General features: G+C 46.6%; 2 protein-coding genes across 7 annotated transcripts in view; both read right to left on the bottom strand.

Annotated features, from left to right (window-relative positions):
- Positions 1-19,543, bottom strand: part of KRBA2 (KRAB-A domain containing 2) — a 25,024-nt gene extending 5,481 nt beyond the window's left edge. The window contains exons 1-4 of one of the 6 annotated variants that reach the window (XM_017950341.3): positions 18,023-19,543; positions 14,376-14,561; positions 12,587-13,186; positions 1,447-1,778 (exon numbers count right to left, since the gene is read on the bottom strand). In XM_017950341.3, coding sequence (XP_017805830.2) covers positions 1,672-1,778; positions 12,587-13,186; positions 14,376-14,409 — 741 coding nt within the window. In that variant the 5' untranslated portion in view covers positions 14,410-14,561; positions 18,023-19,543 and the 3' untranslated portion in view covers positions 1,447-1,671. Of the gene's footprint in view, positions 1-1,446; positions 1,779-8,279; positions 8,705-11,454; positions 13,187-14,375; positions 14,562-18,022 lie in introns of those variants that run through there. The other 5 variants (XM_017950340.3, XM_017950338.3, XM_017950342.3 and 2 more) reach the window with 5 other exon arrangements.
- Positions 19,544-19,673: 130 nt separating this feature from the next.
- On the bottom strand, positions 19,674-27,069 carry RPL26 (ribosomal protein L26). The gene is made up of 4 exons (XM_009189640.3): positions 26,965-27,069; positions 25,935-26,107; positions 23,604-23,744; positions 19,674-19,845 (listed from the first exon to the last, which is right to left on the bottom strand). The coding sequence occupies exons 2-4, from the start codon at positions 26,100-26,102 to the stop codon at positions 19,717-19,719; spliced, it is 438 nt and encodes a 145-aa protein (XP_009187904.1). The 5' UTR covers positions 26,103-26,107; positions 26,965-27,069; the 3' UTR covers positions 19,674-19,716.
- Between the last annotated feature and the right edge of the window lie 589 nt (positions 27,070-27,658).

A 27,658-nucleotide genomic window follows, 5' to 3' on the forward strand; every position in this document is an offset into this window, starting at 1 on the left:
TTGGAAGACAGTTTGGCAATTTCTTTTCTTTTCTTTCTTTCTTTTTTTTTTTTTGGACAGTGTGTCGCTCTGTTGCCCAGGCTGGAGTGCAGTGGTGCCAGGCAATTCTCCCACCTTGGCCTCCTGAGTAGCTGGGATTACAGGGGTGCACCACCACGCCCGGTTACTTTTTTTGCATTTTTAGTGGAGACGAGGTTTCACCATGTTGGCCTGGCTGGTCTCGAACTTCTGACCTCGGCCTCCCAAAGTGTTGGGATTACAGGAGTGGGCCACCACGCCCGGCAGGTTTGGCAATTTCTTAAAAAGCTAAACATACTCTTAACATATGATCTCGCGATCGTTGTGCTCCTGTTTATCCAAATGAACCAAAATCTGACGCTTACCCAAAAACCACACACAAATGTTTATAGCAGCTTTATTCATAATTGCCAAAAATTAGGAGCAAGCAGGATATCCTTCAGTAGGTGAATGTATAAACTGTGGTATATCCAGACAATGGAATATTACTCAGTGCAAAAAAAGAAATGAACTATCAAGCCACAAAAGACATGGAGGAACCTTAAATACACATTGTGAAGTATAAGAAGACGGTCTGAAAAAGGAACGTACTATATCATTCCAACTATACAACATTTTGGAAAAGGCAAAACTATAGACAGTAAAAAGATCAGTGGTCTCTAGGAGTTTGGGGAGTAGGAAGGGAGGGATGAATAGCTAGCTAGAGCACAGGGGACTTTAGGGCAGTGCAACTATTCTGTATGATACTTTAATGGTAGCTACATGTAATTTTACATTTGTCAAAACCCATAGAATGAGCCGGGCATGGTGGCACATGCTGTAGTCCCAGTTACTTGGCAGGCTGAGGTGGAAGGATCACTTAGGCTCAGGAGCTTGAGGCTGAAGTGGACTGTGACTGTGCCACTGCACTCTGGCCTGGGCAATAGAGCGAGACCCTGTCTCCAAACACACACACACACACACACAATAGAATGCATAGCACAAAGAGTGAACCCTAATGTAAACTACAGACTTGCAGAGGCAGGAGAATCGCTTGAACCCAGAAGGTGGAGGTTGCAGTGAGCCAAGATTGCGCCATTCCACTCCAACCTGGGCAAGAAGAGCGAAACTCTGTCTCGAAAATAAAAATAAAATAAAAATAAAGTCCATTATTAAACAACACAAAAGCACCCCAAAAACCAAGGGCCAAGAAAGAGGGAATAGTATTTATTTTTTCTTTCTTTTTTTTTTTTTTAATGGAGACAGAGTCTCGCTCTGTTGCCCAGGCTGGAGTGCAGTGGCGCAATCTCCGCCTCCCAGGTTGAAGTGATTCTCTTGCCTCAGCCTCCTGAGTAGCTGGGGTTATAGATGTCCGCCACCTCACCTGGCTAAGTTTTGTATTTTTAGCAGAGACAGGGTTTCAGCATGTTGGCCAGGCTGGTCTTGAACTCCTGACCTCAAGCGATCCACCCACCTCGGCCTCCCAAAGTGCTGGGATTACGGGCATGAGCTGCCGCACCTGGCCTAATTTTCTATAATGGAGAAAACACAAGACTTATGATTTTCTGCTTCCATAGAGCATTTGGCAGAAATAGGCCAGGAATCCCTATTTTGTAGCCAGGGGAAAGGAAGACTTGTTCTCAGTAGGGGACCACTGTCTAGGGTGAAGCCTGGTCAGTGCGATAGAAACCGTCCTTGGTATCGCTGAGAATTCTGGTTCCATGCCTGGTTAGCTGAGAAACTTATCAGACACCATATTCTAGTGAGTGCCTGGAAGATACCTGTGAACAGAAGGGGAAACGACATAAGGCCTGGGGGCTTTCAGGCAGCTTTTGGGATCCGCTACATAAAATGCCAGGACTTGAAGACAAGTGACTCTCACTCACATGAATACTGCCTTTGCAGGCTAAAAAACAAACTGCCAAGTTACTGAGCTATATTTCCGTGTTCAAAGCTGTCTCTCCTCTTTGGTGGGAACTTGTCAATTCTTCTAACTTTTTTTGGATGTAATTGTAGACTTACAGAAAAGTTGCAAGAATCGTACAAAGAATTCCCACTCTTCACGCAGATTCCCCACAAATGTTAACATTTTACTGCTTTTTTTTTTTTTGAGAAGGAGTCTTGCTCTGTTCCCAGGCTGGAGTGCAGTGGCACGATCTCGGCTCACTGCAACCTCCACCTCCTGGGTTCAAGCAATTCTCCTGCCTCAGCTTCCTCAGTAGCTGGGATTACAGGTGCGTGTCACCACGCCCGGCCAATTTTTGTATTTTTAGTAGAGACGGTTTCACCATGTTGGTCAGGCTGGTCTCGAACTTCTGACCTCGTGATCTGCCCGCCTCGGCTTCCCAAAGTGCTGGGATTATAGGCATGAGCCACTGCATCCAGCTGCATTTGTTTTATATCTCTCTGTCCCTCCCTTCTCTCTATCCACACACACACACACACAAACACACACACACTCATTTTCCTGTACTATTTGATAATAAATCGCCGACATAATGCTCTTTATCTCAAGATATTTCAACATCTATTTCCTAAAAACAAGGACATTCTCTTACATAACCACAGTACAATCCTCAAGATCAGGAAATTAACTTTGATACAATATTATAATCTTCAGACAATATTCACATTTTGCCAACTGTCCCAATGATGCTCGTTGTAATAAAAGAATATCCTGGATCATGCATTGTGTTTGGTTCCCATGTCTCTAGCCTACTTTAACTGGAATAGCGCCTGAGTCTTTCTTTGTCTTTCTCAACATTGCCATTTTTTAAAGAGTACAGGGCAATTATTTTGCAGAATGCCCCTCAATCTGGGTTTGTCTCTTGTCTCTTCATAATTGGATGCAAGTAGCGTATCTGTGGTAGAAATGTCACAGAAACGTTCTCAGTGCATCCTGTCGGGGCAGCAGTAGTTGCACATATACTGGTGAGGTTAACTTTGATCACCGGGTTAAGGTGGTGTCTGCCAGGTCTCTGAGTGAGGATCCTGCTGACCATACTTCCCCTGCAAGAAGTCCTCTTATAATACAAAGTAGGCAGGATGGAGAATGTTCAGCAGTGATCTGCAGATGGTCCTTTGAAACTTAGCTCGGCCGGGCGTGGTGGCTCACACCTGCAATCCCAGTACTTTGGGAGGCCGAGGCGGGTGGATCACGAGGTCAGGAGATCGTGGCCATCCTGGCTAACACGGTGAAATCCCAACTCTACCGAAAATACAAAAAATTAACCGGGCGTGGTGGTGGGCGCCTGTAGTCCCAGCTACTCGGGAGGCTGAGGCAGGAGAATGGCGTGAACCCGGAAGGCGGAGCTTGCAGTGAGCCAAGATCGCACCACTGCACTCCAGCCTGGGCGACAGAGCGACTCCGTCTCAAAAAAAAAAAAAAAAGAAACTTAGCTTGTGTGACTTCTCACTGAGCACTCCTTTACAGACTTACAAGTCTTTACTCTGTGCCCATTTTTCTGCATTTAGCAGTCTCTTTACCTGTTGGTACCTCCAAAGGCCAGCAGGATGCCTGGTACATACTTAGTGCTTATAAATGTCCAATGAATGAGTGAAACTGACAGGCTAGAGAAGGGGTAGGCAAGGAGAGCTGGTCAAGAAAAAGCCCAGAATGACAGTGGATTTTCAGAGAGGCTCTCTTCCTGATACAGAGAGCCCCTGCATCTGGAGATGAAGAAGGGTGGCAGTTTCAGGTGTCTGGACTGGTTCTCTGCACCCCACTCAGGGCAGAAAGGCAGGGTTTCAGGACTGGGAGGCAGCTGTGTTATTACAGGTGACCTGGGTTCTGTATTGAGCGAGATCCTAATGGTCCCTACATTTAAGGCAGCCATTTCCAGCATTCCGGCCATTGCAATCAGGAGAAAGAGAGGCAAAAACAGAGGGGATGTCATTCAAAGAACAGTACACTGAATTGTGGGGGTAGAGTGGGGAGGAGGAAAGAGGCAAACACCTGGCCACTGAATGACTCACCAAAGTTAGGAGTGAGCTATCTGTGTGAAACCCAGAGGAAAGGCTCACAAGCACTCATCTGCTACGTACTCACCCTGTAATGTCACGGGAAATGCATAAAAGTGAAGAGAACTCCTACGCCAAAGTTCCAGGTGTGGAAAAGTTATTCTGATCAAGAGGAGCTAGTCAACAGAAAGGATGTAGCAATTCAAATTAAATAGAACAATAAGACTGAACAAATTGAGATGTGGGGAAGCAAAAAGCAAAATATCAGGACCAAATTTTAAATGGAAAAGGGAAACTCTGACTAGATTTAAACCAAATAATAATAATAATCAATTATAACTAAGAAAAGCAAACATACGAAAAATATGATTCTAAAAGGCAAAGTCTCATATTAAAACGGAAAAGCAATTTGTGCAGGAAGCTCACGTTTCCTGCCTACTTTGTTTGCTTGGAAAACACAGTAGAGTCGACCATCTGGGGCAATTAATTCTAGGGTAAAAATGTCAGAACCTGGGTAAACAAAGATTAGCACCATGATAAAAATAAGGAAGAACCAGGAACTAAAAAAGAAACCAAATTCAGTAAGTTCAAAGGGACAGAATTCTGAAGAAAATTCTGAAGATTCCAGGGACAAACTTGTTTTGCCATCAGTCAACGTTCTGAATGAAAGTCCTGGGATAACTCTTGCTCTTTTATATCTCAAAGTATCTCAAGTTTCAGATCAATTTCTGTAAAGCTTTCACAAAACAAATGGAAGGAAGAACTGTAAATCACAAACTAAAACAAACAAAACAAAACAAAAAACCTTTCCCCCTTACAATTCAACAACCCGAAGTCACCAAATTGAAGAAGGTTAAAGTAACTACAGAGGTAATGGGCTCATGCCGTGATTGAACCTAAGCTTGGCAAACCATACTTCAATGGTCTGTTGTACTGACGTCCAGAAAGCATGCAAAATAATTTGGAAGCAGGAACGTAAGTCTGAGCTTCTCGGTTGCCTCCTCAGCTGCCCTTCCTTCTCAGTACTAATGACATTCCAATGCTTAGTCTCAAAAAACCATTGGTAAGAGGGATCTCAGAAATATCAGAAGAAAATGTTCCTTCTACCCCTAGAGCTGCAGACAAACAGATTCTATTCCACAATATAAGGCCAAAGCTAGTTCTGAAAAAGTGGGTAAACAGAGAACATTCACAGAAAGCGTTCATCTCTAAGTCTCCCATCTTCTCTCCATCTCGGAAGTGGGGACACGCCCCCTGGCAGGAAGCTCAGGCCGGGGTTCTAGATGAGGTAGGAAGTACAAAAGTACAAGATGACAGTTTTCACACTACACAGGGCAGAACTGGAAGAGAACTTTAATACGAGTTGGTTCAATTGTCTCTCACCTTAGATGAAGAAGCCAAGTTCTGGAAAGAATAAGTGACTCTGGCAGTGTCTAGAGTAGCCGATGGCCTGAGTTTCTTCCTGCCACGCCACACAAAACAAGTGCAACCAGGAAATTCATGTGCCTAGACCTGATGCCTCAATTCCAAAGCCACAAAGGTAGTTGGGACCATATGACAGTCCAACTTGGATGCCAGGTTTAAGTTGTTATCCTGTGAGTAATGGGGGACCACTGCAGATTCTTTTTTTTTTTTTCCCCCTGAAGCGCTATGGTGCAATTGTAGCTCACTGCAGCCTTAACCTCCTGGGCTCAAGAGATCCTTCCACCTCAGCCACCCAAGTAGCTGGGCCTACAATGCGAGCCACCATACCTGGCTAATACCATGCTTCACTATGTTGCCCAGGCTGGTATCGAACCCTGTGGCTCAAGCAATCCTCCTGTCTCAGCCTCCCAAAGTGCTTGGACTACAGGCATGAGCCACCGCACCTGGCCCATTGGAGATTCTTTTTTTTTTTTCTTCAGACGCAGTCTCGCTCTGTCACCCAGGAGTGCAGAGCCGTGATCTCGGCTCACTGCAAGCTCCGCCTCCCAGGTTCACATCATTCTTCTGCCTCAGCCTGCCGAGTAGCTGGGAGTACAGGCACCTGCCACCACATCCCGGCTAATTTTTTGTATTTTTAGTAGAGACGGGGTTTCACTGTGTTAGCCAGGATGGTCTCAATCTCCTGACCTCGTGTTCCACCCGCCTTGGTCTCCCAAAGTGCTTAGATTACAGGTGTGAGCCATTGCGCCTGGCCAAGAGTCTGCTTTTAAGATGGCTCACTCATATGGTTGGCAGATTGGTTCTGTCTGTTGGCTAAGAGCTCAGCCAGGGCTGAGGGCCCAGGGCTTTGGCTCCTCTTGATGTGGCTTGGGCTTCCTCACAACATGGTGACGGGGTTTCAAGAGTAACCATTCCAAGAGAGTGAGGTAGTATTTTTATAGCAGCCTCAGAAGCCACATATTATTACTTTTTCGTACTAGACTGGTCAAGGCAAGAACAAATTTCTGCCTAGGTTCAAGGAGGGATGATAAAAACTCCATCTCTTGATAGGGAAGTGCAAAGTTCTAGAAGAACATGTGTTACAGATATACTGTTGCGTTGACATTTGGAAAATATAATCTGCCACTGGTAGGGATGACATAATTTAGCAAATTAGCTAGGGGCAGTGAGGGAGAATGATACACTGATGTCTCTGGGTTGGGTGACCCATGGTGCCATTAGTAGAACTAGTGGAAAACAGAAGGAAGAATATGTTAGGGGAGATTATTGACTCTGAGAAGCCCATAGTAGTCAGAAGGCTGGAGCCTAGAAGAGGCATAAGGGAGTCTTATACAGAAAAGTCACAGCTAAAACTGAGACTAGAAGAAATGGCCAAGGATGAGAAAGAAAATCATAACAGATTTTTAGAAAACAAAAATTTCTTTTTTGAGAGTGAGTCTCCTCTGTTACCTAGGTTAGAGTGCAGTGGCACGATCTCAGCTCACTGCAACCTCCGCCTCCTAGATTCAAGCAATTCTTGTGCCTCAGCTTCCTGAGTAGCTACGATTACAGGCACCTGCCACCATGCTTAATTTTTGTATTTTTAGCAGAGATGCAGTTTTGCCATTTTGGCCAGGTTGGTCTCAAACTCCTGACCTCAGGTGATCCACCCACCTTGGCCTCCTAAAGTGCTGGGATTACAGGCATAAGCCACTGTACCTAGCCTATTTTCTGCTTTTTAAATGGCATTATTTTTCCATACCAGTATTTACTTTTATGTAGCCAAATATATTAATATTTTTCTCCAAGGTCAAAAAAGTATTTTTTCCCCTATATATATATATATTTTTTTAGACAGATTCTTTCTCTGTTGCCCAGGCTGGGGTGCAATGGTGCAATCTTGGTTCTTCACTGCAATCTCTGCCTCCTGAGTTCAAGTGATTCTCCTGCCTCAGCCTCCCGAGTAGCTGGGATTACAGGCGCCTGCCACCACATCCAGCTAATTTTTGTATTTTTAGTAGAGATGGGGTTTCGCCAGGTTGGCCAGGCTGGTCTCAAACTCCTGACATCAGGTGATCCACCCACCTTGGCCTCCCAAAGTGCTTGGATTACAGGCGTGAGTCACTGCGCCTGGCCCCCCAATATTTTTATCGTTATTTTTATATGTTTAATGTTTAGGGGTCAGACTTCATTTTTGTCAAATGGGCAGCCAATCAATCCAGCACCTTCCCACTGATTGAAATGTCACTTCTATCATAAGTTCCTAGAGATATACAGTTCTGTTGCTGGCGTTTTTTATTTTTTTGGAAACAGGGTCTCTGTCACCCAGGCTGCAGTGCAGTGATACAATCACGGCTCACTTTAACTTCGGCCTCCCAGGTTCAAGTGACCCCCCACTTCAGCCTCCCAAGTAGCTGGGATTACAGGTGCATGGCACCACGCCCCGCACTGGCCTTTCTTTAGCACTGCGCCACAGAAATGCATGTGCATGTGAGTGGCTGAGAGTGGCCACTTGGAGAGTGCCATGTGCACTGTGTCTCCTCATTTGCTGCCATGCAGAAATTGTGGGCCCACTGTGGCCACATATGCCGAATTCTCAAGAGGTGCTAGACATCCAGATTTTTATATGAACTCTCCAGTGTTTAAAAAGTTGGCAATTAATAAAAAAAAAATTTAACAGGCTGGGCACCATGGCTCATGCCTGTAATCTCAGTACTTTGGGAGGCCAAGGTGGGTGGATCACCTGAGGTCAGGAGTTCAAGACCCGCCTGACCAAAATGACGAAACCCCATCTCTACTAAAAATACACAAGTTAGCCGGGCGTGGTGGCGGGCGCCTGTAATCCCAGCTACTCGGGAGGCTGAGGCAGCAGAATCACTTGAACCCGGGAGATGGAGGTTGTGGTGAGCCGAGATGGCACCACTGCACTCCAGCCTGGGCGACAAGAGTAAAACTCTGTTTAAAAAAAAAAAAATTAAAAACATTATGTGGACAAAATATATTTGCAAGCTGAGACTAGCTTGTGGCACACTAGTTGGTGACCTCTATTCCAGATGCTGAAATAATGCAGAGGCTGAAATAAAGACTGGGTCCAGGAATCCACCTCTCATTCTTTCCCACTGCCAACATTAAGATGCAAAAGAGGAAGAGTGATGCGGCAGCTCCTGGAAACCTTGGTTATTTGCAGGCATCTCTGGGAAAGCAAGCAGTGTTATGGCTCATGTGTCACCTTTTACCCACGAGTTGATGATGTGGTTCCCGGTATGCCAAGTAACTAGGAGGGAGGAGGTCAGCACTGGGGAGGGGAAGGTAACATCCTCAGTCAAAGTTGGGCCTCCCAGACCTGTTGGGCCGAGTTACAAAGAAAGACAATGGGTTGGAAGGGGGATGGAAAGTAAGGTGCTGGCCAAGAACAGAGCAAGATTTTGGTCCCCCAAAACAAGCTGGGAAGTGATGTCACTTCCTATGTAATAATAATGCGGCTTCCCTGGATCCCTTCCAACTTCACACTGCTGAATCTGAGAAGAAATGGCAGTGAGCAGAGCTCTCCCACTCTCACGTGGAGGACAGGGTCTGCTCGCGGCAAAGATGAGTCGCATTGTAGAACTTCACCATTCAGAGAGAAAGCTCCTTCACATGCAGAATCTCGCTTGTCTCTCAGGACGATCCAGTGCACGCCAGCAGCACTGGCGTGTTACTGCCCCTTACAGAAGAGGGAACTGGCATCAGTGACAATCAGGATGGGTCTTAGATGGCTCTGGGATGTGCAGGAAGGACACCTGTATAAATAAAAGACTGGCCGGGCGCGGTGGCTCACACCTGTAATCCCAGCCCTTTGGGAGGCCAAGGCAGGTGGATCATGAGGTCAGGCGTTCGAGATCAGCCTGGCCAACATAGTGGAACCCCGTGTCTACTAAAAACGCAAAAAATTAGCCGGGCGTGCTGGTGGGTGCCTGTAATCCCAGCTACTCGTGAGGCCGAGGCAGGAGAATCACTTGAACCTGGAAGACGGAGGCTGCAGTGAGCCAAGATCGTGCCATTGCACTCCAGCCCAGGCGACAGTGCGAGACTCCATCTCAAAATAAAAAAAAAATAATAAATAAAAAAAATAAAATAAAATAAAAAGAATAAAAGACTGCAGGCCCTTTCTCCTTCCCCGTGCCCATTTTAGTAGAATCATTTATTCATTAAATTCACTGAACACCTTCCATGGGCTAGGCACGCTGTCTTCGGCGTTGGGAACGTAGGAGTACACAGGTCCTGAGCACTGTCCTCCCCTGTGGCTGGGTCAGTCATCCTTACTCTGAACCCTGACCCAGACTGGCCTTGCCCTCCTCCTCTCTAGGTAGAGCAATGATCTCAGGCCAACTCTTGCATTTTGTTCCAGAAACCTCGATTGTTTCCCTGACTATTGGTCACTTCCCGAAACGCACTGAACTGTGCCAGGAATAGGATATGTTTTTAAGTGCTTGAGACACAGACAAGTGGCAGACGCATACCCAAATTCCAGTCATATCTTACTTCTGACCGAATTTTAATATATGTTTCATGCAGTTACACAATTCTCTGTGCATAATGCTCTGAGAAAAGGGATGGCACATACGGTTTCTCCTGAAGTGGGAAACAAAGCCCAGTTGGTAAGGTGGCCAGTCTCTATGGCGTCTTAGATGAACCTCTTTTCTTCTCATTACTTTTCCTTCATCTACTTTTTTTTCTGAGATGGAGCTGTGTTCTGTCGCCCAGGCTGGAGTGCAGTGGCTGGATCTCAGCTCACTGCAAGCTCCACCTCCCGGATTCATGCCATTCTCCTGCCTCAGCCTCCCGAGTAGCTGGGACTACAGGCGCCCGCCACCTCGCCCGGCTAGTTTTTTGTATTTTTTAGTAGAGACGGGGTTTCACCGTGTTAGCCAGGATGGTCTCCATCTCCTGACCTCGTGATCCGCCCGTCTCGGCCTCCCAAAGTGCTGGGATTACAGGCTTGAGCCACCGCGCCCGGCCCATATTTTTCTATTGACTATAATGAGTAGAACTGTGTCTCTTACAAAGGTAAGTCCAGCCGTGCACGATGGCTCACGCCTGTAATCCCAGCACTTTGGGAGGCTGAGTCGAGTGGATCACGAGGTCAGGAGTTTGAGACCAGCCTGGCCAATATGGTGAAACCCCATCCCTACTAAAAAATACAAAAATTAGCTGGGTTTGTGGGGGTGCGTGCCTGTAGTCCTGGCTACTTGGAGGCTGAGGCAGGAGAATCGCTTGAACCTGTGAGGCGGAGGTCACAGTGAGCCCAGATCATGCCACTGCACTATAGCCTAGGCAACAGCGTGAGACTCTGTCTCCAAAAAAAAAAAAAAAATTAGCCGGGCGTAGCAGTGCGCGCCTGTAGTCCCAGCTACTGAGGAGGCTGAGGCAGAATTGCTTGAACTGGGGAGGTGGAGGCTGCAGTGAGCCCAGATTGTGCCACTGCACTCCAGCCTGGGCAACAGAGTGAGACTCTGCCTCAAAAAAAAGAAAGACAAAAAAAAAATCCTGGCTGGGTGTGGTGGCATGCACCTGTAATCTTAGCACTTTCAGAGGCCAATCCCTTGAGCCCAGGAGTTTGAGACCAGCCTGGGCAATATAAGGAGACCCTGTCTCTAAAAAAAAAATTAATAAAAAAGATAAGTCCAAGTTCAAGTCCCTAGTACCTGTGAATGTCACCTTACTTGGAAAGAGTATTTGCTGATATAATTAAGGCAAGGGTCTCGAGATGAGAGTATCCTCATTAGAGTGGGCCCTAAATCCAGTGACATGGGTTCGGTGTCCAGTGATGTCTTTACAAGAGACAGGAAAGAATACGTACAACACAGGGGAGAAGGCCACAAGAAGACAGAAGCAGAGACTGGACTTACACTGTCACAAGCCAGGGAATACCAAGGATTGCCGATGGCCACTAGAGAAAGGAGAAAGGCATGGAATGATTCTCCCCCAGAGCCTTCAGAAAGAACCTACCTTACTAACCACTTCTTTTTCAGACTTTGGGCCTCCAGAACTGTGAGACTCAATTTTTGTTAAGTCACCCAGGTGGTGGTTGTTTTTTTTTTTTTTTTTGTCTTCGAGACAGAGTCTTGCTTTGTCACCCAGGCTGGAGTGCAGTGGCATGGTCTTGGCCCACTGCAACCTCTGCTTCCTGAGTTCAAGTGATTCTCCTGCCTCAGCCTCCCGGTTAGCTGGGATTACAGGCACACGCCTCCAAGCCTGGCTAATTTCTGTATTTCTAGTAGAGACAGGGTTTCACCATGTTGGCCAGGCTAGTCTTGAACTCCTGACCTCAAGTGATCTGCCCACCTCGGCCTCCCAAAGTGCTGGGATTACAGGCATGAGTCCTGCACCCGGCCAGGTTGTGGTAATTTTTTATGGTAGCCCTAAGAATAAATACACAGACCCAAACTTTTCCCTTTTTGAGCAAGGGCTACCATGTACAACTTGACCTGAGAGTGCAGCCTTCAATCCTTTCCCCCGGGGCCTCTGGCAACAGTTCTCAGATGACTATGCTCAGAGAGACACCTGTGACTGTCCACCCAGCAGCCATCTGTTCACCAGCAGAGGAGACCGGAAGCCCCTTGTGAGGTGCTGGGTTCTGTAGCTTCAGGAGTGGGATCCATGTCATCATCCATATCAGATCTGTCTGCTCCAATCTCAACTCTTTCTTCCTGCCTGATCCAAAGGCTATTTTCTAGCTGTTCTTCAGCAATTTCTAGCTCTTCTTCTGTTTGTAAAGTAGCCACGGTTTCCCGGGGCAAGTTTGAGGAATATAGCCCAAATTTGGCTTTACAACCAAACATTGCCTCAAATGGACTTTGCTGCAAGGAAACATCGAAAGCCTGATTCCTCACCATCTGCAGGAATCGGAGGCCTTTGGCCCAGTGACATGAGCGGTTACTCTGCATCCAGGTACCTATCATGTTCTTCACATCACGGTTTGCTCCTTCCAGGGAGCCCTGGCTTTGGCCAGGGTGGTACTTACCAGACACAATCTTTAGGTCTGGCCACAACTCATTGAGCTCCTGAACAACCACGTTTGTGAACTCAACGCCACTGTCAGAGTCTAACACAGTGGGTGTACCAAGAATTGTGAAAATATCTAACAAGACACTGACCACCTCACGGGCCTGTTTGGTTCTTAATGGCCGTAAAATAATAAACTTGGTCAAGTGGTCCTGGTAGTATAAAATAAACTTGAACTCACCATCGGCACTTGACTGCATGTCAAGTATTTCAACTTGGCACGTGGAGTCTATGTCCTTAAAAGTCATGGGCTTGGGCGGAAGGCCTTTCTTGGGTACTGGGTTCTTCTGGTGGCACTGTTTACACAGAGTCAGATATAAGACAATAACTTCTTTGGTGACATTCCCATATTTTCCTTGCAGCTCCTTGAGCATGCGTGTCCGCCCACCATGTCCAATACTGAGATGTGTATCATGAAGAATATCAAACAACTCTTCTTTATGTACATAATACCGTATTCGATCGCGTTCTCCATGAGTAGCCTCTATCAGTTTCTCTGTGCCCTGTACAGAGATCACGTCATATTTTGCCGCACGGCGATAATCACGTGATGACTTCTTCCCTTTTTCTTTAGCTTCTTTAACTTCCTTTATTGTTTGAAAGTACTTTTCTTTGGAAAATACCTTGCTGTTGTAACTTTTGCTTTCTACTAACTTTGTTACACTCATAAGAAACTTTTCTCTCATGTTACTTATCTCCATTTCCATTTCATTCACATTTGAAACACCACGTGGATCATTTCCAGCTCTCTGAGGCATCATGGAGAACTGTAAGAAGGATGCTAAGAAAGGAAAAAAAGAGAACAAAGTTAAATTCACTGACACTCCCACCTAGAAGACTTCCCCTCTGAAGTTCCTCATCAATTCTTTCATATAATTTTTGAAGATGATTATATGGAAGAATGATAATAGAGTCATAGTAAAAAGCAATTAGAAAGCCAACTGGCACCATCCAAAACCACAGCATAGCAACAGAATTTGACATCAGTTAAATCACAAATCGGTAGAGGTTTTAGACTTTAGGCAAACAGAGCTTATAGCATGAAACCTAATCAACTGGTTTTCATTAATTGAACAGGAGAGAGGATAAACAGAAACTCCTAAGGCAGTAGGCTAAAATCTTCCCCTCAGTACCCTTTAAAATAATATAAATGGGAGAACGTTGCTAAAAGGTACCACATAATAACAGCAAACTCTTTTTTTTTGAGACGGAGTCTCGCGCTGTGGCCCAGGCTGGAGTGCAGTGGCGCGATCTCGGCTCACTGCAAGCTCCGCCTCCCGGGTTCACGCCATTCTCCTGCCTCAGCCTCCTGAGCAGCTGGGACTACAGGCGCCCACCACCGCGCCCGGCTAATTTTTTGTATTTTTAGTAGAGACGGGGTTTCACTGTGGTCTCGATCTCCTGACCTTGTGATCCGCCCGCCTCGGCCTCCCAAAGTGCTGGGATTACAGGCGTGAGCCACCGCGCCCGGCCACAGCAAACTCTTAAACTGAAATTTGTACCAGGCATTGCTTCTGAGCCTTCCCATGATCAACAGAAACAATCTCTTGGGCCAGGCACAGTGGCTCACGCCTGTAATCCCAGCACTCTGGGAGGTCGAGGTGGGCGGATCACTTGAGGTCAGGAGTCCGAGACCAGCCTGGCCAACATGGTGAAACCCCATCTCTACTAAAAATACAAAAACTGGCCAGGTGCGGTGGTGGGCACCTGCAATCCCAGCTCCTCGGGAGGCTGAGGCGGGGAGAATGGCTTGAACCCGGAAGGCGGAGGTTGCAGTGAGCCGAGCTCCAGCCTGGGCGACAAACGGAGACTGTTTCCAAAAAAAAAAAAAAAGAAAAAAATGTTTATGGCAGAAGAGTCTGTCCTAATTTTGCGTGAATCAAGAAGAAAGCTGTGGGAATATTTTTAAACGACGGTTTCCTCTTGACAGTTGTCCACAAGATTAATAAAGGAAGATTCTGAGTCCTTACCCTGTGGGACCGTGTTCTCATAACTGTCCAGCATTGTGTCTCTGTAGCAATCCTTTTGAGAGGCTTCTAAATAATTTCAATATTTGGTCATATCTTCAAATGCTGTTGCTTCCTGAGACAACACTGGCTGCTGCCACAGGGACCATACAGTCTTGGGGCCTGGGATAAGGAGCAGCCTCAGCAGGACTGCGGAAGAGACAAGACAGGGCATCAGGAATGAAGGCATGCAGCATAGAGGACTCTGAAAGCGAGTCAGGTGAATAAATGGAAGAAATAAGAAATAGGTCTCATATCCAACAAGATGAGTACAGCTTCATGGGTGAGGGAAAGGAGTTTTGCTTTCCTGGGAGGTCTGTTGGTCTGGCCAGTTTTGACGCTGCCAGAGCTGTAGCCCGTGTATTAATATTTCCAGAATAAAGCAGAGTCCAAGTGAACTTGAGCACAGGCTTGATGACTCCTAACAGGGATGGCAGGATCTGTTTCCATTGGAAATATTATGTCTGTGTACATGGAGATATCTCAGGAGATTATCCTGCAGAAAACAGATACCCCAAAGGGAGTCTACATGCCACTGTGATCAGATAATTGCTTAAGGGGAGAACTTGATACTCAGTTGTCTAAACCGGGATTCCTTAGTTAGAACAGCCCTAAGACAGGATGGTGATGAGGCCAGGGGAGTTCATATGAGGACTGCAGGAATTCCAGCAAGCTTAGGAAAATAGGATCCCAAGATCCCAGCTGTCAGATGCAGAGCGGAGGGGCAGGGCAGAATCCTGAGAAGCAGACAAAGATGGAAACTTTTCAAAGTTCTGAGCAAGAGTCTCAGTTAAGTGGAACGTAATTCCAGGTCCTGAAGCTCCTCCACTAAAAGGGCTTCAAACTCCCTTCCTCAGCATTGCTGGTTAATCATGTATATTCCTGATTCTAAGACATTACTGACTGTAAAACCACTGACTTAATAACTTTCTTTTGAGAGGAAAAACAGTGTGTATTAAATGAATGTATTGATGACACATCCAAAATTTTAAATGTGAAAAATGTGCATTTGCATTCTTTTTCTTTTTTTGTATTTTTTATAGAGATGGGGTTTTGCCATGTTGCAAAAAACCCAGGCTGGTCTCGAACTCCTGGGCTAAAGTGATTCACCTGCCTCAGCCTCCCAAAGTGCTAGGATTACAGGCCTGAGGCAGTGGGCCTGGCCAAAACTATGCCTTGCAGAAATGAAGAAACTGCACATTTGCAAAATGCTCTTTACTCTAAGCCTGGGTTCAAGATCTTCTGCAAACTGACATTTTAAAGGCTCTGAGGCTGGGCACAGTGGCTCACACCTGTAATCCCAGCACTTTTGGGAGGCTGAGGCGGGCAAATCACCTGAGGTCAGGAGTTCGAGACTAGCCTGGCCAACATGGTGAAACCCTGTCTCTACTAAAAATACAAACATTAGTCAGGCATGGTGGTGCATGCCTGTAGTCCTAGCTACTCAGGAAGCTGAGGCAGAAGAAACACTGGAACCCAGGAGGCAGAGGTTGCGGTGAGCCGAGATCGTGCCACTGCACTCCAGCCTGGGCGACAGAGTGAGAGTCTGTTTCAAAAAACAAAAAAAGGCTCTGAGAAGTCCTGCAGTAAAGAAACCAGCTTCACTTTGTTTCATCCACCAGTACCATTCAATCATTGACACGGGACTTCGTTTCCCAAGGAATATCTATTACCATCCCACAGTCTTACTAGCTTTTTTTAAACACCGGGGTACACCACCACGCCTGGCTAATGTTTTGCATTTTCAGTAGAGATGAGGTTTTGCCATGTTGGCCAGGCTGGTCCTTGAACTTCTGGCCTCAAGTGATTTGCTTGTTTTGGCCTCCCAAAGTGTTGGAATTATAGGCATGTACAGCCAGCGCACCCGGCCGGTCCTACTAGTTCTAACAGTTCTTGAAACCACAAGGTATTCAATGGAGTCCAGAAAGAGCACCTTCCAGATTCCTTTCTGAAACCAGCATCTCTCACAACTTGAGTGCTGTGTTGGTTGCTGTTTGATTCCCTTCAGGGGACTGCAAAGAAAGGAAAAGTCTCATCTTCATTCTATAAAATAACGAAGGCAACTGGGCACAGTGGCTCATGCCTGTAATCCTAACACTTTGGGAGGCCAAGGTAAGAGGATTGCTTGAGGCCAGGAGTTCAAGACCAACCTAGTCAACATAGTGAGACCCTGTCTCTAAAAATAAAAAAATTAAAAAAAAAGAAAGAAGAACGGAGGCAACAGGCTAGAAACAATTTATAACCAAAAGACAGTCTTTAGTAAGAGATCCAGTCCTTAGTATACCATGAAATTCTGCAGTAGAGTCCAAAGTCCACAATTATCTAATAGACCTATTTTGGTTGGTCCATCTAGTGATTTTTAAAAATTTGAATTTTTCGACCAGGTGTGGTGGCTCACACCTGTAATCCTAGCACTTTGGGAGGCTGAGGCGGATCACGAGGTCAGGAGATCGATACCATCCTGGCTAACATGGTGAAATCCCATCTCTGCTAAAAATACAAAGTATTAGCTGGGCGTGGTGGCAGGAGCCTGTAGTCCCAGGAGGCTGAGGCAGGATAACGACGTGAACTCGAGAGGCGGAGCTTGCGGTAAGCCGAGATCGTGCCAATGCACTCCAGCCTGGGCGGCAGAGCCAGACTCCATCTCAAAAAAAAAAAAAAAAAAAAAAAGGAATGTTTCACCTATATTTACAGATTGGGAGATTTCACATAAAAATCTCGATTTCTGCCTTTTTTTTTCTTTCGAGACAGAGTTTTGCTCTGTCGCCCAGGCTAGAGGGCAGTGGCTCGATCTCGGCTCACTGCAAGCTCCGCCTCCTGGGTTCAGGCCATTCTCCTGCCTCAGCCTCCAGAGTAGCTGGGACTACAGGCGCCCACCACCACACCCGTGTAATTTTTTGTATTTTTAGTAGAGATGAGGTTTCACCGTGTTAGCCAGGATGGTCTCGGTCTCCTCACCTCGTGATCCACCAGCCTCGGCCTCCTAAAGTGCTGGGATTACAGGCGTGAGCCACTGGGCCCGGCCTCGATTTTTGGCTTTCTTGAAAAGGCAATGTTCTGGCTGCACTGGCGGCATTGCTGCCTGGCAATAACTGGCTGTAATAAAAAGGCGGCATCTTCCTTTGGATCAAGCTTGTCCAACCTGTGGCCTGTGGGCCGCATGCAGCCCAGGACTTTGGGACCTACTAACTATTCATCTTGCCCACTCCTGCAGATTTCTAAGCTTTCAATATCTTTTTTTTTTTTTTTTTTTTTTTGAGAGGGGTCTCACTTCGTCACCCAGGCTGGAGTGCAGTGGCATGATCACGGCTCCCAGGGTCAAGGCATCCTCCCACCTCAGCCTCCTGAGTACCTGGGACTACAGGCATGCGTCACCAGGCCCGGCTAATTTTTTCTCTTTTTTTTTTTTTTTTGTAGAGACGGGGTCTCATTATGTTGCCTGAGGCTTCAGTATCTTTTCCAAAGCAACATGAAACAAATGTGATCGTAAATCAATCAGCTTCCTGGTGTGATCTGTGCTGACGGCTAAGGGATAAACGGCTAAGTGATAAACGAGTTGGTCAGAGAAAACTGGAAATATTTCCAAAGCCATGTTTACTCCCTTCACCCACCTGTGAGTCTTTGCCTCGGCGGTTTCCGACTTGGAATGTCCTCGCATCGATCTTCCCAATCCCAGCCAGCTGAAATCAGCCTCCTTCCCGACGTATTCAGTAACTTCAGCTGATTGCCATCTGGACTTCATCTCAACACCTGTACCACACTCACTGGCGCACTCTTGATTTGCATCTGCAGTCGACCAGTTCAGATGTATGCAACCTAAAAAATAGGGACGGAGCCCTCTGCCTGCCTGTACCCCCTTTGGAGGGCCCACGAATACACAGCTGAGCACAAAAGGTGTTCAAAGGACATTTAGTCAAAAATGTCGCTTACAGGTAGATTGTCATTAGCAAGGCAGAGCAGCGGTATGGCCGTCTACGCTTGGGAACTCATTTTCTTACTCTTACCATTTACTGACTAAAGCAAAGTTACTGGAGCCTCAGTTTCCTCATCTACAACCCTGGGAGAGGACCAGTACCCATCACAATCGATTGCTATGAAGATTCAATGACAATGCAGATAAGGCACTTAGTACAGTGTCCCCGCACCGTCCACGCCACCGGGCACGCCCGCTTATTCCTGAGGACCGGGCTGGGGCGTCGCCTCCTTTGTGTTGCCTTCCTACCCTGACTTCGCAGAATGATCCCACAGCCTGGATCCACGCCCGTCCGCCCGCCAGCTCAGGGCTGAACGGCTGAGGCGGGTGCGCGGTGGAGAAAAGAGCCGCAGACTGAGGAACGTCGGGAAAGAGAAAGGGATACACTAGACGCTGCGTCTGAATCCCCTCCATCCACGGCGAGCAGCAGCATCGCCGCCCCACCTCCCGCCGGCTCCGCCGGAAGCCGGTCAGCGCCAGCCGGAAGCCCCGCCCCCTCGAGGCGCCGCGGATCGGAGGAGCCACCGCTCTTCACTGCAGGCTTTCCCCGGCCAGGACAGCGCTGCGGACCCCCTGCAGCGCTGTCCACCCAGATGACAGCTGCGACCTCGTCCAAGCCGGTGACTTAACTCGGGCCCGTTACCCGTTCCCACGTTGTTGCCAAGTCTCCAGCCTGGAAAATAAACTGGCTTCAGGTATCCTGTTTAGATCCTTAAAATGAGGAACGGCAGGAACACACACAGTGCTGCCACCTCACACCTTTTCACTTCATCCTGACCAAGCTGCGGTTCAGTTCGGATGTGTGAGGTTTTGGTCTGATGGCACTCACCCAGCACTTGGGCAGAAAACAAGGTAAACGGGGCCCATGGGTCCCTCAGAGAACCTGAACCTGAGATCTCTCAATCTAGACAAACAGCTTGAAGTGATCTAGATGCTATAGAAAGTCACAGAAGCTTCTTATCCTATTGAAAGCAAGACTTCCTATCCAATGGCAATACAAACTTTTATATACAGTAAGTTAAAAAATATAGGCTGTCCATACAGCAACCTATCTATAGTAAGAAAGTTAACAGGTTCAAGAGGAAGTATTTCCAACTAGCTTTTCTTATAGGCCTTCTTCTCAGAGACCCCTCCAGCTACTGATATATCCTCAAATGCTGCTGCCCACTATAAAAAAATATATGTATCAGTCCTGATTTCAGAAAAATTTAGACTGACAAATCAGAGGTAAGAGACCAGTCCACTGAAAACTAGGGAGTGTCATAAATCACCACACACAAAACACAGGCTCTTTGCTTCAAGTTTTAATCAAAGCTTTTATATAAGATTACTTTATTCCTGCATCTTCTCAATTGTTTCTTCCTTGTATTTGCCCTTTTCCTTTCCTACTTGGCGAGATTTGGCTTTCCGTTCAAGGATCTTTTTGCGGTCTTTGTCCAGTTTTAGCCTAGTGATAACCACCTGCAGAAAAACAAGAAAAAATACTCCCAAGCTTTAAATAATCATTAAAACACATGGGAAAGCCCAACATTAAATACCATTTTCCACACCTGGGGTAGGTTGATGGCTAAACAAGATTTAACTTTTTAAAAATTCCAGAAATTACTCCTTAGCCATCAAACCTGGCTTATTTACTAATTTCCCACCAACAAAGGAGAAAAAAGCAAGATGGCATCAGTAATTCTTATCATAGCCTCTTCTGTGCTTCATTGTAAAATGTGTTTCTTTTTCATTGAGAAATATGATTCTGCTCTTCTCACTCCAGTTTTACAAGCTGGCATATATATTTGTTTCTAAACTAACTTCAGGCTGGGTGCGGTGGCTCATGCCCCGAGTCCCAGCACTTTGGGAAGCAGAGGCGGGTGGATCACCTGAGGTCAGGAGTTCGAGACCAGCCTGGCCAACATGGTGAAATCCCTTCTCTACTAAAAATACAAAAATTAGCTGGGCATGGTGGCACATTCCTGTAATCCCAGCTACCTGGGAGGCAGGAGAATCTTCGGAACCCGGGAGGCGGAGGCTGCAGTGAGCTGAGATCATCCCACTGCACTCCTGCCTAGGCGACTGAGTGAGACTTATCTCAAAAAACAAACAAAACAGCTGCGTGTGGTGGTGAATGCCTGTAACCTAGCTACTCAGGAGGCTACAGCAGGAGAATTGCTTGAACCCAGGAAGCAGAGGATTGCAGTGAGCTGAGATCGCACTACTGCACCAGGTTGGGCGACAAGAGCAAAACTCTGTCCAAAACAAAACAAAACAAACCCCACCCCAAAACAGAAAAATATAATAAAAGTAACTTCAGAATTTTAATGTTAGAAATTAAAGGTAGCGGCCGGGCGCGGTGGCTCAAGCCTGTAATCCCAGCACTTTGGGAGGCCGAGACGGGTGGATCATGAGGTCAGGAGATCGAGACCATCCTGGCTAACACGGTGAAACCCCGTCTCTACTAAAAAATACAAAAAAAAAAAAAAAAAAAAACTAGCCGGGCGAGGTGGCAGCGCCTGTAGTCCCAGCTACTTGGGAGGCTGAGGCAGGAGAATGGCGTGGACCCGGGAGGCGGAGCTTGCAATGAGCTGAGATCCGGCCACTGCACTCCAGCCTGGGAGACAGAGCAAGACTCCGTCTCAAACAAAAAAAAAAAAAGAAAAGAAATTAAAGGTAGCATCCACACATAATTCCACCAGAAAAATCTTTAGTGAGAATGACAATACAGATCTGATTCCAACAGTTCAAATCCTAAAAGACATCCCAATTATGATAAACTTTAGTCTTATGAAGGCGAGGAAAGGGTGAAAAGAGGTGCTGGAAATACAGCATGCTGACCAAACAAAAATCTCCAGTTGCTGAACTGATACTCTAGTATAGGGAGCCCGAAAACATGTACAAGTGAATCGACATCACTTTGATAGAGAAAGGCGGTAAGTGTGAGGAGGCCGAGGGGCTTTCTAGAGTGATCAAGCAAAGTCCTACTAATAAAGCTACATTTGAACAGAGACGTAAAGTGCTAAGCAATTTATTTATATATAGGTATCTGGAAGAGAACAGCAAGTTGAAAGGTTCAAAGGCAGGAGATTATCAAGTTTCACAGGTGTGTTTCTCACACTTGAATAAGAATCAACTGGAGGGCTTATTAAAAACAGACACCTGGGTCAAAAGCCCTAATTTTGCCTCAGTAGGCCTGGGCTCCTAGAATTTCTAATTCTACCAAGTTGCTAGGAGGCGAGCAGACTAGAACATACAGAATGGAAAAGATGTCAGAAGGGAAGATCAGTTAAGGTCTTTTTTTCCCCAAAATGGAAGTCTCGCTCCGTCACCCAGGCTGGAGTGCAATGGCACAATAGTGGCTTACTGCAACCTCTGCTTCCCAGGTTCAAGTGATTCTCCTGCCTCAGCCTCCCAAGTAGCTGGGATTACAGGCGCCCGCCACCACGCCTAGCTATTTTTTTTGTATTTTCAGTAGAGATGGGATTTCACCAGTTGATCAGGCTGGTCTTGAACTCCTGACCTCAGGTAATCTGCCTGCCTCGGCCTCCCAAAGTGTTAGGATTACAGGCGTGAGTCACTGCGCCCGGCCACATCAGTTAAGGTCTTACAGGCCAATGTGATGGCAAAGGGCAGACAGAATTCTAGGTATTATAATGAGACAGCAGTCCACAGACCTTATAAACAGATGTGAGGTATATAATAAATCAGTCAAAATGACATTTTTGGTTGGACAAGGCAGCTCATGACTATAATCCCAACACTTTGGGAGGCCTAGGTGGGAAGACAGCTTCTGGCTAGGAGTTTGAGACCAGTGCTTGGGTAACACTGCAAGAACCCGTATTAAAAAAAATTTTAAATGACATTTTGGCCTGAGCAATTAGGAACATAGCGAGCTGTCATACACTATGATGGTTTGAACATGCCAAGTTTGGGATACTAATTACAAGATGATTACTGAGTTACTCAAAGATCGACTGTCACATGCTGCACTGACATGTGCAGTACAAAAAGACAATCTGCTACCAGATTGGTGACCTTTAAAACAACTTTTCTGGTGTTGGGAACCGAAAAATATAACTGGAGTAGGTTAATGAATGGGAAAGTCCTTGCTCTTAAGGGATACATACTGAAGTAATTACAGGTGAAGTGTCATGATCTTTTTTTAGTAAATTCACTGGGGGTGGAGAAAATGGACAAAGAGCACGTGGCAAAATTTTAATAGAGAATTCTAGGTCAGAGATATACAGGTGTTTTACTATACCAGGCTTTTGACTTCTCTGAGGCTTAAAGATTACATTTATTGGCCGGGCGCGGTGGCTCATGCCTGTAATCCCAGCACTTTGGGAGGCAGAGGTGGGTGGATCACGAGGTCTGGAGATCAAAACCATCCTAGCTAAGGCTAACACGGTGAAACGCAGTCTCTACTAAAAATACAAAAATTAGCCGGGCATGGTGGCGGGCACCTGTAGCCCCAGCTACTCTAGAGGCTGAAGCAGAATGGCATGAACCTGGGAGGCGGAGCTTGCACGCCCCTGCACTCCAGCCTGAGCCATAGAGCCAGACTCTGTCTCAAAAAAGAAAAACCAGGGCCAAAGTGCCATTTCATCTTTAAAAAACCTACTTCCCAAATTTTAAGATCTATAAATTATTGATTGTTAATCAGCTTACTAATAGCTTTTGAAGAAAAAGCACACTTAATATACATCATGGGACGAGCATGATGGCTCATGCCTATAATCCCAGCACTTTGGGAGGCCGAGGCAGGCAGATCACCTGAGGCCAGACCAGCCTCGCCAACACAGTGAAACCTTTGGCCAACATGGTGAAATTTTATACTAAGAAGCACAAAAATTAGCCAGGTGTAGCGGTGCATGCCTGTAGTCACAGCTGCTCAGGAGGCTGAGGCGGGAGAATCGCTTGCATTTGGGAGGCGGAGGCTGCAGTGAGCCGAGACTGTGCCACTGCACTCCAGCCTGGGTGACAGAACAAGAACCTGTCTCAAAAACAAACTAACAGAAACATAATGACCGTTAAAGACACTTTTATTTCAGAAACATTTTAAATGTTATTAGAATTTTCAATAGAAGTACAGTAGTATTTACTTCAAGATATGTTTTTTTTCCAGCACATGTGAAAAATCAAGGACTATTTCTATGGGCTCGCTCTGTAAACAATCACACGTCAACAATACTTGCCATAATTTCCTTCTCTCAAGCATTCTCAAAAACACCTACCTTGCTGGGGTGAATGCCTACGTGGACCGTTGTGCCATTAGCCTTTTCCCGCTGCACCCGTTCAATGTAGATAACATATTTCTTCCTGTAAACCTGGACTACTTTGCCAATTTGCTGACCTTTATAGTGTCCTCGTACAACCTAAGTGCAAATTCAGAAGTAAATATTTGAATAAAAGATTAACCTTGTAAATCAAGTAAACGAACTCATGCATACACCACTCACCCTATCATTATATTAAAAGGTTAAAAAAAAAAAGAGCCCACTTTGGCAACTTGTAGTAAGTTGACAACAAGGAATTTGTTACTCCATCTCAAAAGCAGCAACAGACCAAGAGTATTTACATCTGAACCCATTAATGTGTTCAACCTAGTGCTAGTCAGAGGGCAGCAACAAATGCTTAAGGGAACAAACCAATTCTTTCCCAAAGGTTAACGGACAGGAATCCTAGTGGTCCTCAGTTTGTCAGGCCAAGTGTTTCTGAACAGATTCTTCTTCCCAGTTTGTGACTTTCTTGCATTGATATGTATTGAAAACAGATGATCGTTTTCACGGTCTACTGGCAAGTTTAGCACTACTATAGCAGGGACCAACAGCTGTTCTCAACCCACACCGTTCATTTGTGAACCCATTACATTTTATTGAAATAGCATGAAAAAACATTGATGATGTGTATGTAAATGGCTTTAGAGACTCCCTGAATTCTTTAATCACTAGCTGCACTACAGATTACACCTAAGGGTCATTTATAGAAACCTTCACCTAAATAGATCCAACAAATTATTTACTTGTAAGCACAAACGATCATGTGAGACTACGCTTCATTACAGCTCCTGAATCTAGATTTGGAGCAATTCTGTTTACTGGTCCTCAACTGCCTCTTCAATGACCAAACACTGAAACCTCCTTTGCAAAAATTGCAACAGTGAGAAAATTACAGCAGTTAAAGAGATCTGACCTAACTAACTCCATCTTGCTTCTAACCTCCAAGATGGCCTTGCTCATTCCTGGGCATAGACCAAACTAACTCCTTTAGGAGGACCTTAGTCTACAGTTTAACTTTGAAACAAACCCCGTTCTTGCCTGGGGACCAGACTGCCTTTGTAGGACTAACAAATTGGCTGCAAGACTAGAAATTATAGTTTAGGCAGCTAGAGGCCAAGATTCTAAACTTCTCCAATTGCTCCTAGGGATAACACATTGTAAAGCCTAAGATTTGCATGGTATTTTTTTCAGACCCTGCACTGATGGATGGTGCCACCCAGATCACTAAACTAGCTCAGCTGATCTTGTGGCCCCCATCTAGGAACCAACTCAGAGCAAGAAGACAGCTTCAACTCCCTATGCCTTCATCTCTGATGTGACCTATCAACACGCCCCACTCCCTGGCCCCCACCCGCTAAGTTATCCTTCAAAAAAACTCCAGTCCCCACATTTTCAGGGAGACTGATTTGAGTAATAAACTCTGGTCTCCCGTTCTGGCTCTGCATGAATTAAACTCTTTCTTTATTGCAACTCCTGTCTAGATAAATCAGCTCTATCTGGACAGCAGGCAAAATGAGCCTGTTGGGTAGTCACAACGTATTGATAAAAGGATAACCCCAAGGCAATGCTCTGATTATCTGTCACCTAATTATGGCCACATCATCTGACATTTGGGAAAATAGATTTTCAGGCAGGATCCCCAGGAGTTGGAGACGAACCTGGACAATAAAGTGAGACCCCGCTCTACAAAAACAAAAAAGGTCCCACATGGGAACATCACTTGAGCCCAAAAGTGAGCCATGACCATGCAACTATACTCCAGTCTGGGTAAGAGTGAGACCCTGTCTCAGCTGGACACAGTGGCCCACGCCTGTAATCCCAGCACTTTAGGAGGCCGAGGCGGGTGGATCACGAGGTCAGGAGATCAAGACCATCCTGGCTAACACGGTGAAACCGCGTCTCTACTAAATATACAAAAAATAAGCCGGGCGTGGTGGCGGGCGCCTGTAGTCCCAGCTACTCGGGAGGCTGAGGCAGGAAAATGGCGTGAACCCAGGAGGCGGAGCTGGCAGTGAGCTGAGATCGCGCCACTGCACTCCAGCCTGCAGCCTGGGCGACAGAGCAAGACTCCATCTCCAAAAATAAAAAAGAAAATTGAGATTTTCACCTAAGAGTACAATTAAAAACTGAACAGCAGTTTACTTATTGTTTTTCGGTCCCTGGCTCATCTCGCCACTCTTTGGGAGGAAGAGTCTTAGAAGCATCTTTCTCAGGCGTGCAATCCGTCTTCTAAGCTAAGTGCGTGAAATATCCATCAAGACCACAAGAACATGTAGGGATACACACCTGAACTTCATCATCCTTTCGGATGGGCATGGATCGCACGTTGTACTTCTGTCTCAGCTCTTTGGAAAGAGGGGAAGACATAATCTTCCTGCGAATGTGGGAAGGTGCATTGAAATGCCTTTTGCGATTCTTGCTTCGGTCGGAAGTCACAAAGGGATTAAACTTCATTTTGGCTACATAAAAAGTTAAAAAGACTCTTAAATGACCAAAATCTCATCCAGCTTCCAAACAACCACAATGATTTTATCTTGATAGTCCAGAATGATCATAGGAACTGTCATGTTCTGCAACTTCAATAAAAACTGCTTGATCAGAAGGGCCTATCAACCGAAGCTCGAAACTTTTTATTTTTTGTTTTATTCGGGAGTTTTCCGTATATGTTTACGGACTAAAGACTTTTGCATCAATAACACTTGTCCCAGTTATAAGACCTTTTAGTTACATTCTTCCCAACTTCTCAAGTAGTGCCTGAGGGAATCAAGACTGGACTTAGATCTCCGCTGAATTAGGGCAGAAGCAGACCGACAATATAATTCTCTCTTAACTATAACCTCACGTTCTAGAAGGTACAATCAACGTTCATCTTCTACGGGCTTAAGAGTGAATACATATTTAGCTCCTCCAAAATGAGTAAGGCCCTCCACCCCGAACGTGGAAAACCCTGCACACGTCTCGGGTCCTAAAAGTCTCCCAGTAGGCAAGTGTGGTCTGGAAGTTCCGTGAAGACTTTACCGAGAAGTTACTTCGAGACCATTCTCTAGAAAACGACACTGCCCAGACTCGAGTCTATTTCCACAGGCTCCCTTTCCTCAACTCGTTTTCGAGTCCCCAGATGCCCGGTCCCTCCATCCCTTTCCGGTCCGGCGGCCCTTGATTTAAGCGACCAACAGGTAAAAAAAAAAACCATCCCGGCCTCCCCTTCCTGGCTGCTACTCGGCCGACGGGAGACTCGGGACCCCCGCGGTCAGAAGCCACCATGCCCAAGAACGGATGGCTGTGGATTACACCCGCTTGCCCGCCGAATCCTTACCCGCTCCCGCTTCGGTGATGGCCGCAAAAGGGAAGAGAACTACACGCTGCTTCCGGTTCTGTAAGTTTACGAAAGATCTCGCGAGACCTTTGTCTCTTGGAGCGAGAGGGGCGCGGAGTTTGAGCGCAAGCAGTAAACTGGGAAATAAATTTATGGCTAGTGTCACCTACTGGCTAGGAGGGGAACTGCGAGGGATTGTAAAACTCCGTCTTCCAGGTCCTAGTGTTTGTCTTCCTTCCGAGACCCGGGTGCTGTCGCTGAATCCTCTGGGAAGGGTAGTCCCCGGGCGAGTGGCGAAGGCTGCTCAGGGTCCAACTGCCCCTGGGGGTGATGAAGGAACGAGCGGCCCCAGGAGACCCCCTGGTACCTTCACTCCCAGGTGCCGGGGGGAGGGGGGAACCGGCACCCCCTTAGCCGGGGAAGGGCATGCCCTGCTTCTGGCCGCCAGGAGGCGCGGGGACGCCGGCTGGCCGGCCGGTCGCCTGGGTCCCTGCACTCACCGTCCCCGCCCGCCCGTGGCGTGGGCGCGGCCAGCGTGCCGGTACTTTAAAGAGCTCCATCGCGACGCCGGCCACCGCCCCTGCACTTCGGCGTCTGCTGACCGCACCGCGGGGCGCGCCAGAGATTCGGTTCTGGGTGGTGGGGGGCCTTGAGAGGACCGGGGCCACCGATCGCCCCCCGCGGAAATAGGTCC

Source organism: Papio anubis, chromosome 17 (assembly GCF_008728515.1).
Source record: "Papio anubis isolate 15944 chromosome 17, Panubis1.0, whole genome shotgun sequence".
In the NCBI taxonomy this organism is placed as follows: Eukaryota; Metazoa; Chordata; class Mammalia; order Primates; family Cercopithecidae; genus Papio; species Papio anubis.

Coding starts and splice junctions, on each gene's coding strand:
- RPL26 (XM_009189640.3), bottom strand. CDS start 26,102: ATGAAGTTTAATCCCTTTGTGACTTCCGACCGAAGCAAGAATCGCAAA. Junction 23,745..25,934: donor GAAAGGATGATGAAGTTCAG/GTGTGTATCCCT, acceptor ATTTGCACTTAG/GTTGTACGAGGACACTATAA. Junction 19,846..23,603: donor TAGGCATTCACCCCAGCAAG/GTAGGTGTTTTT, acceptor GTTTTTCTGCAG/GTGGTTATCACTAGGCTAAA.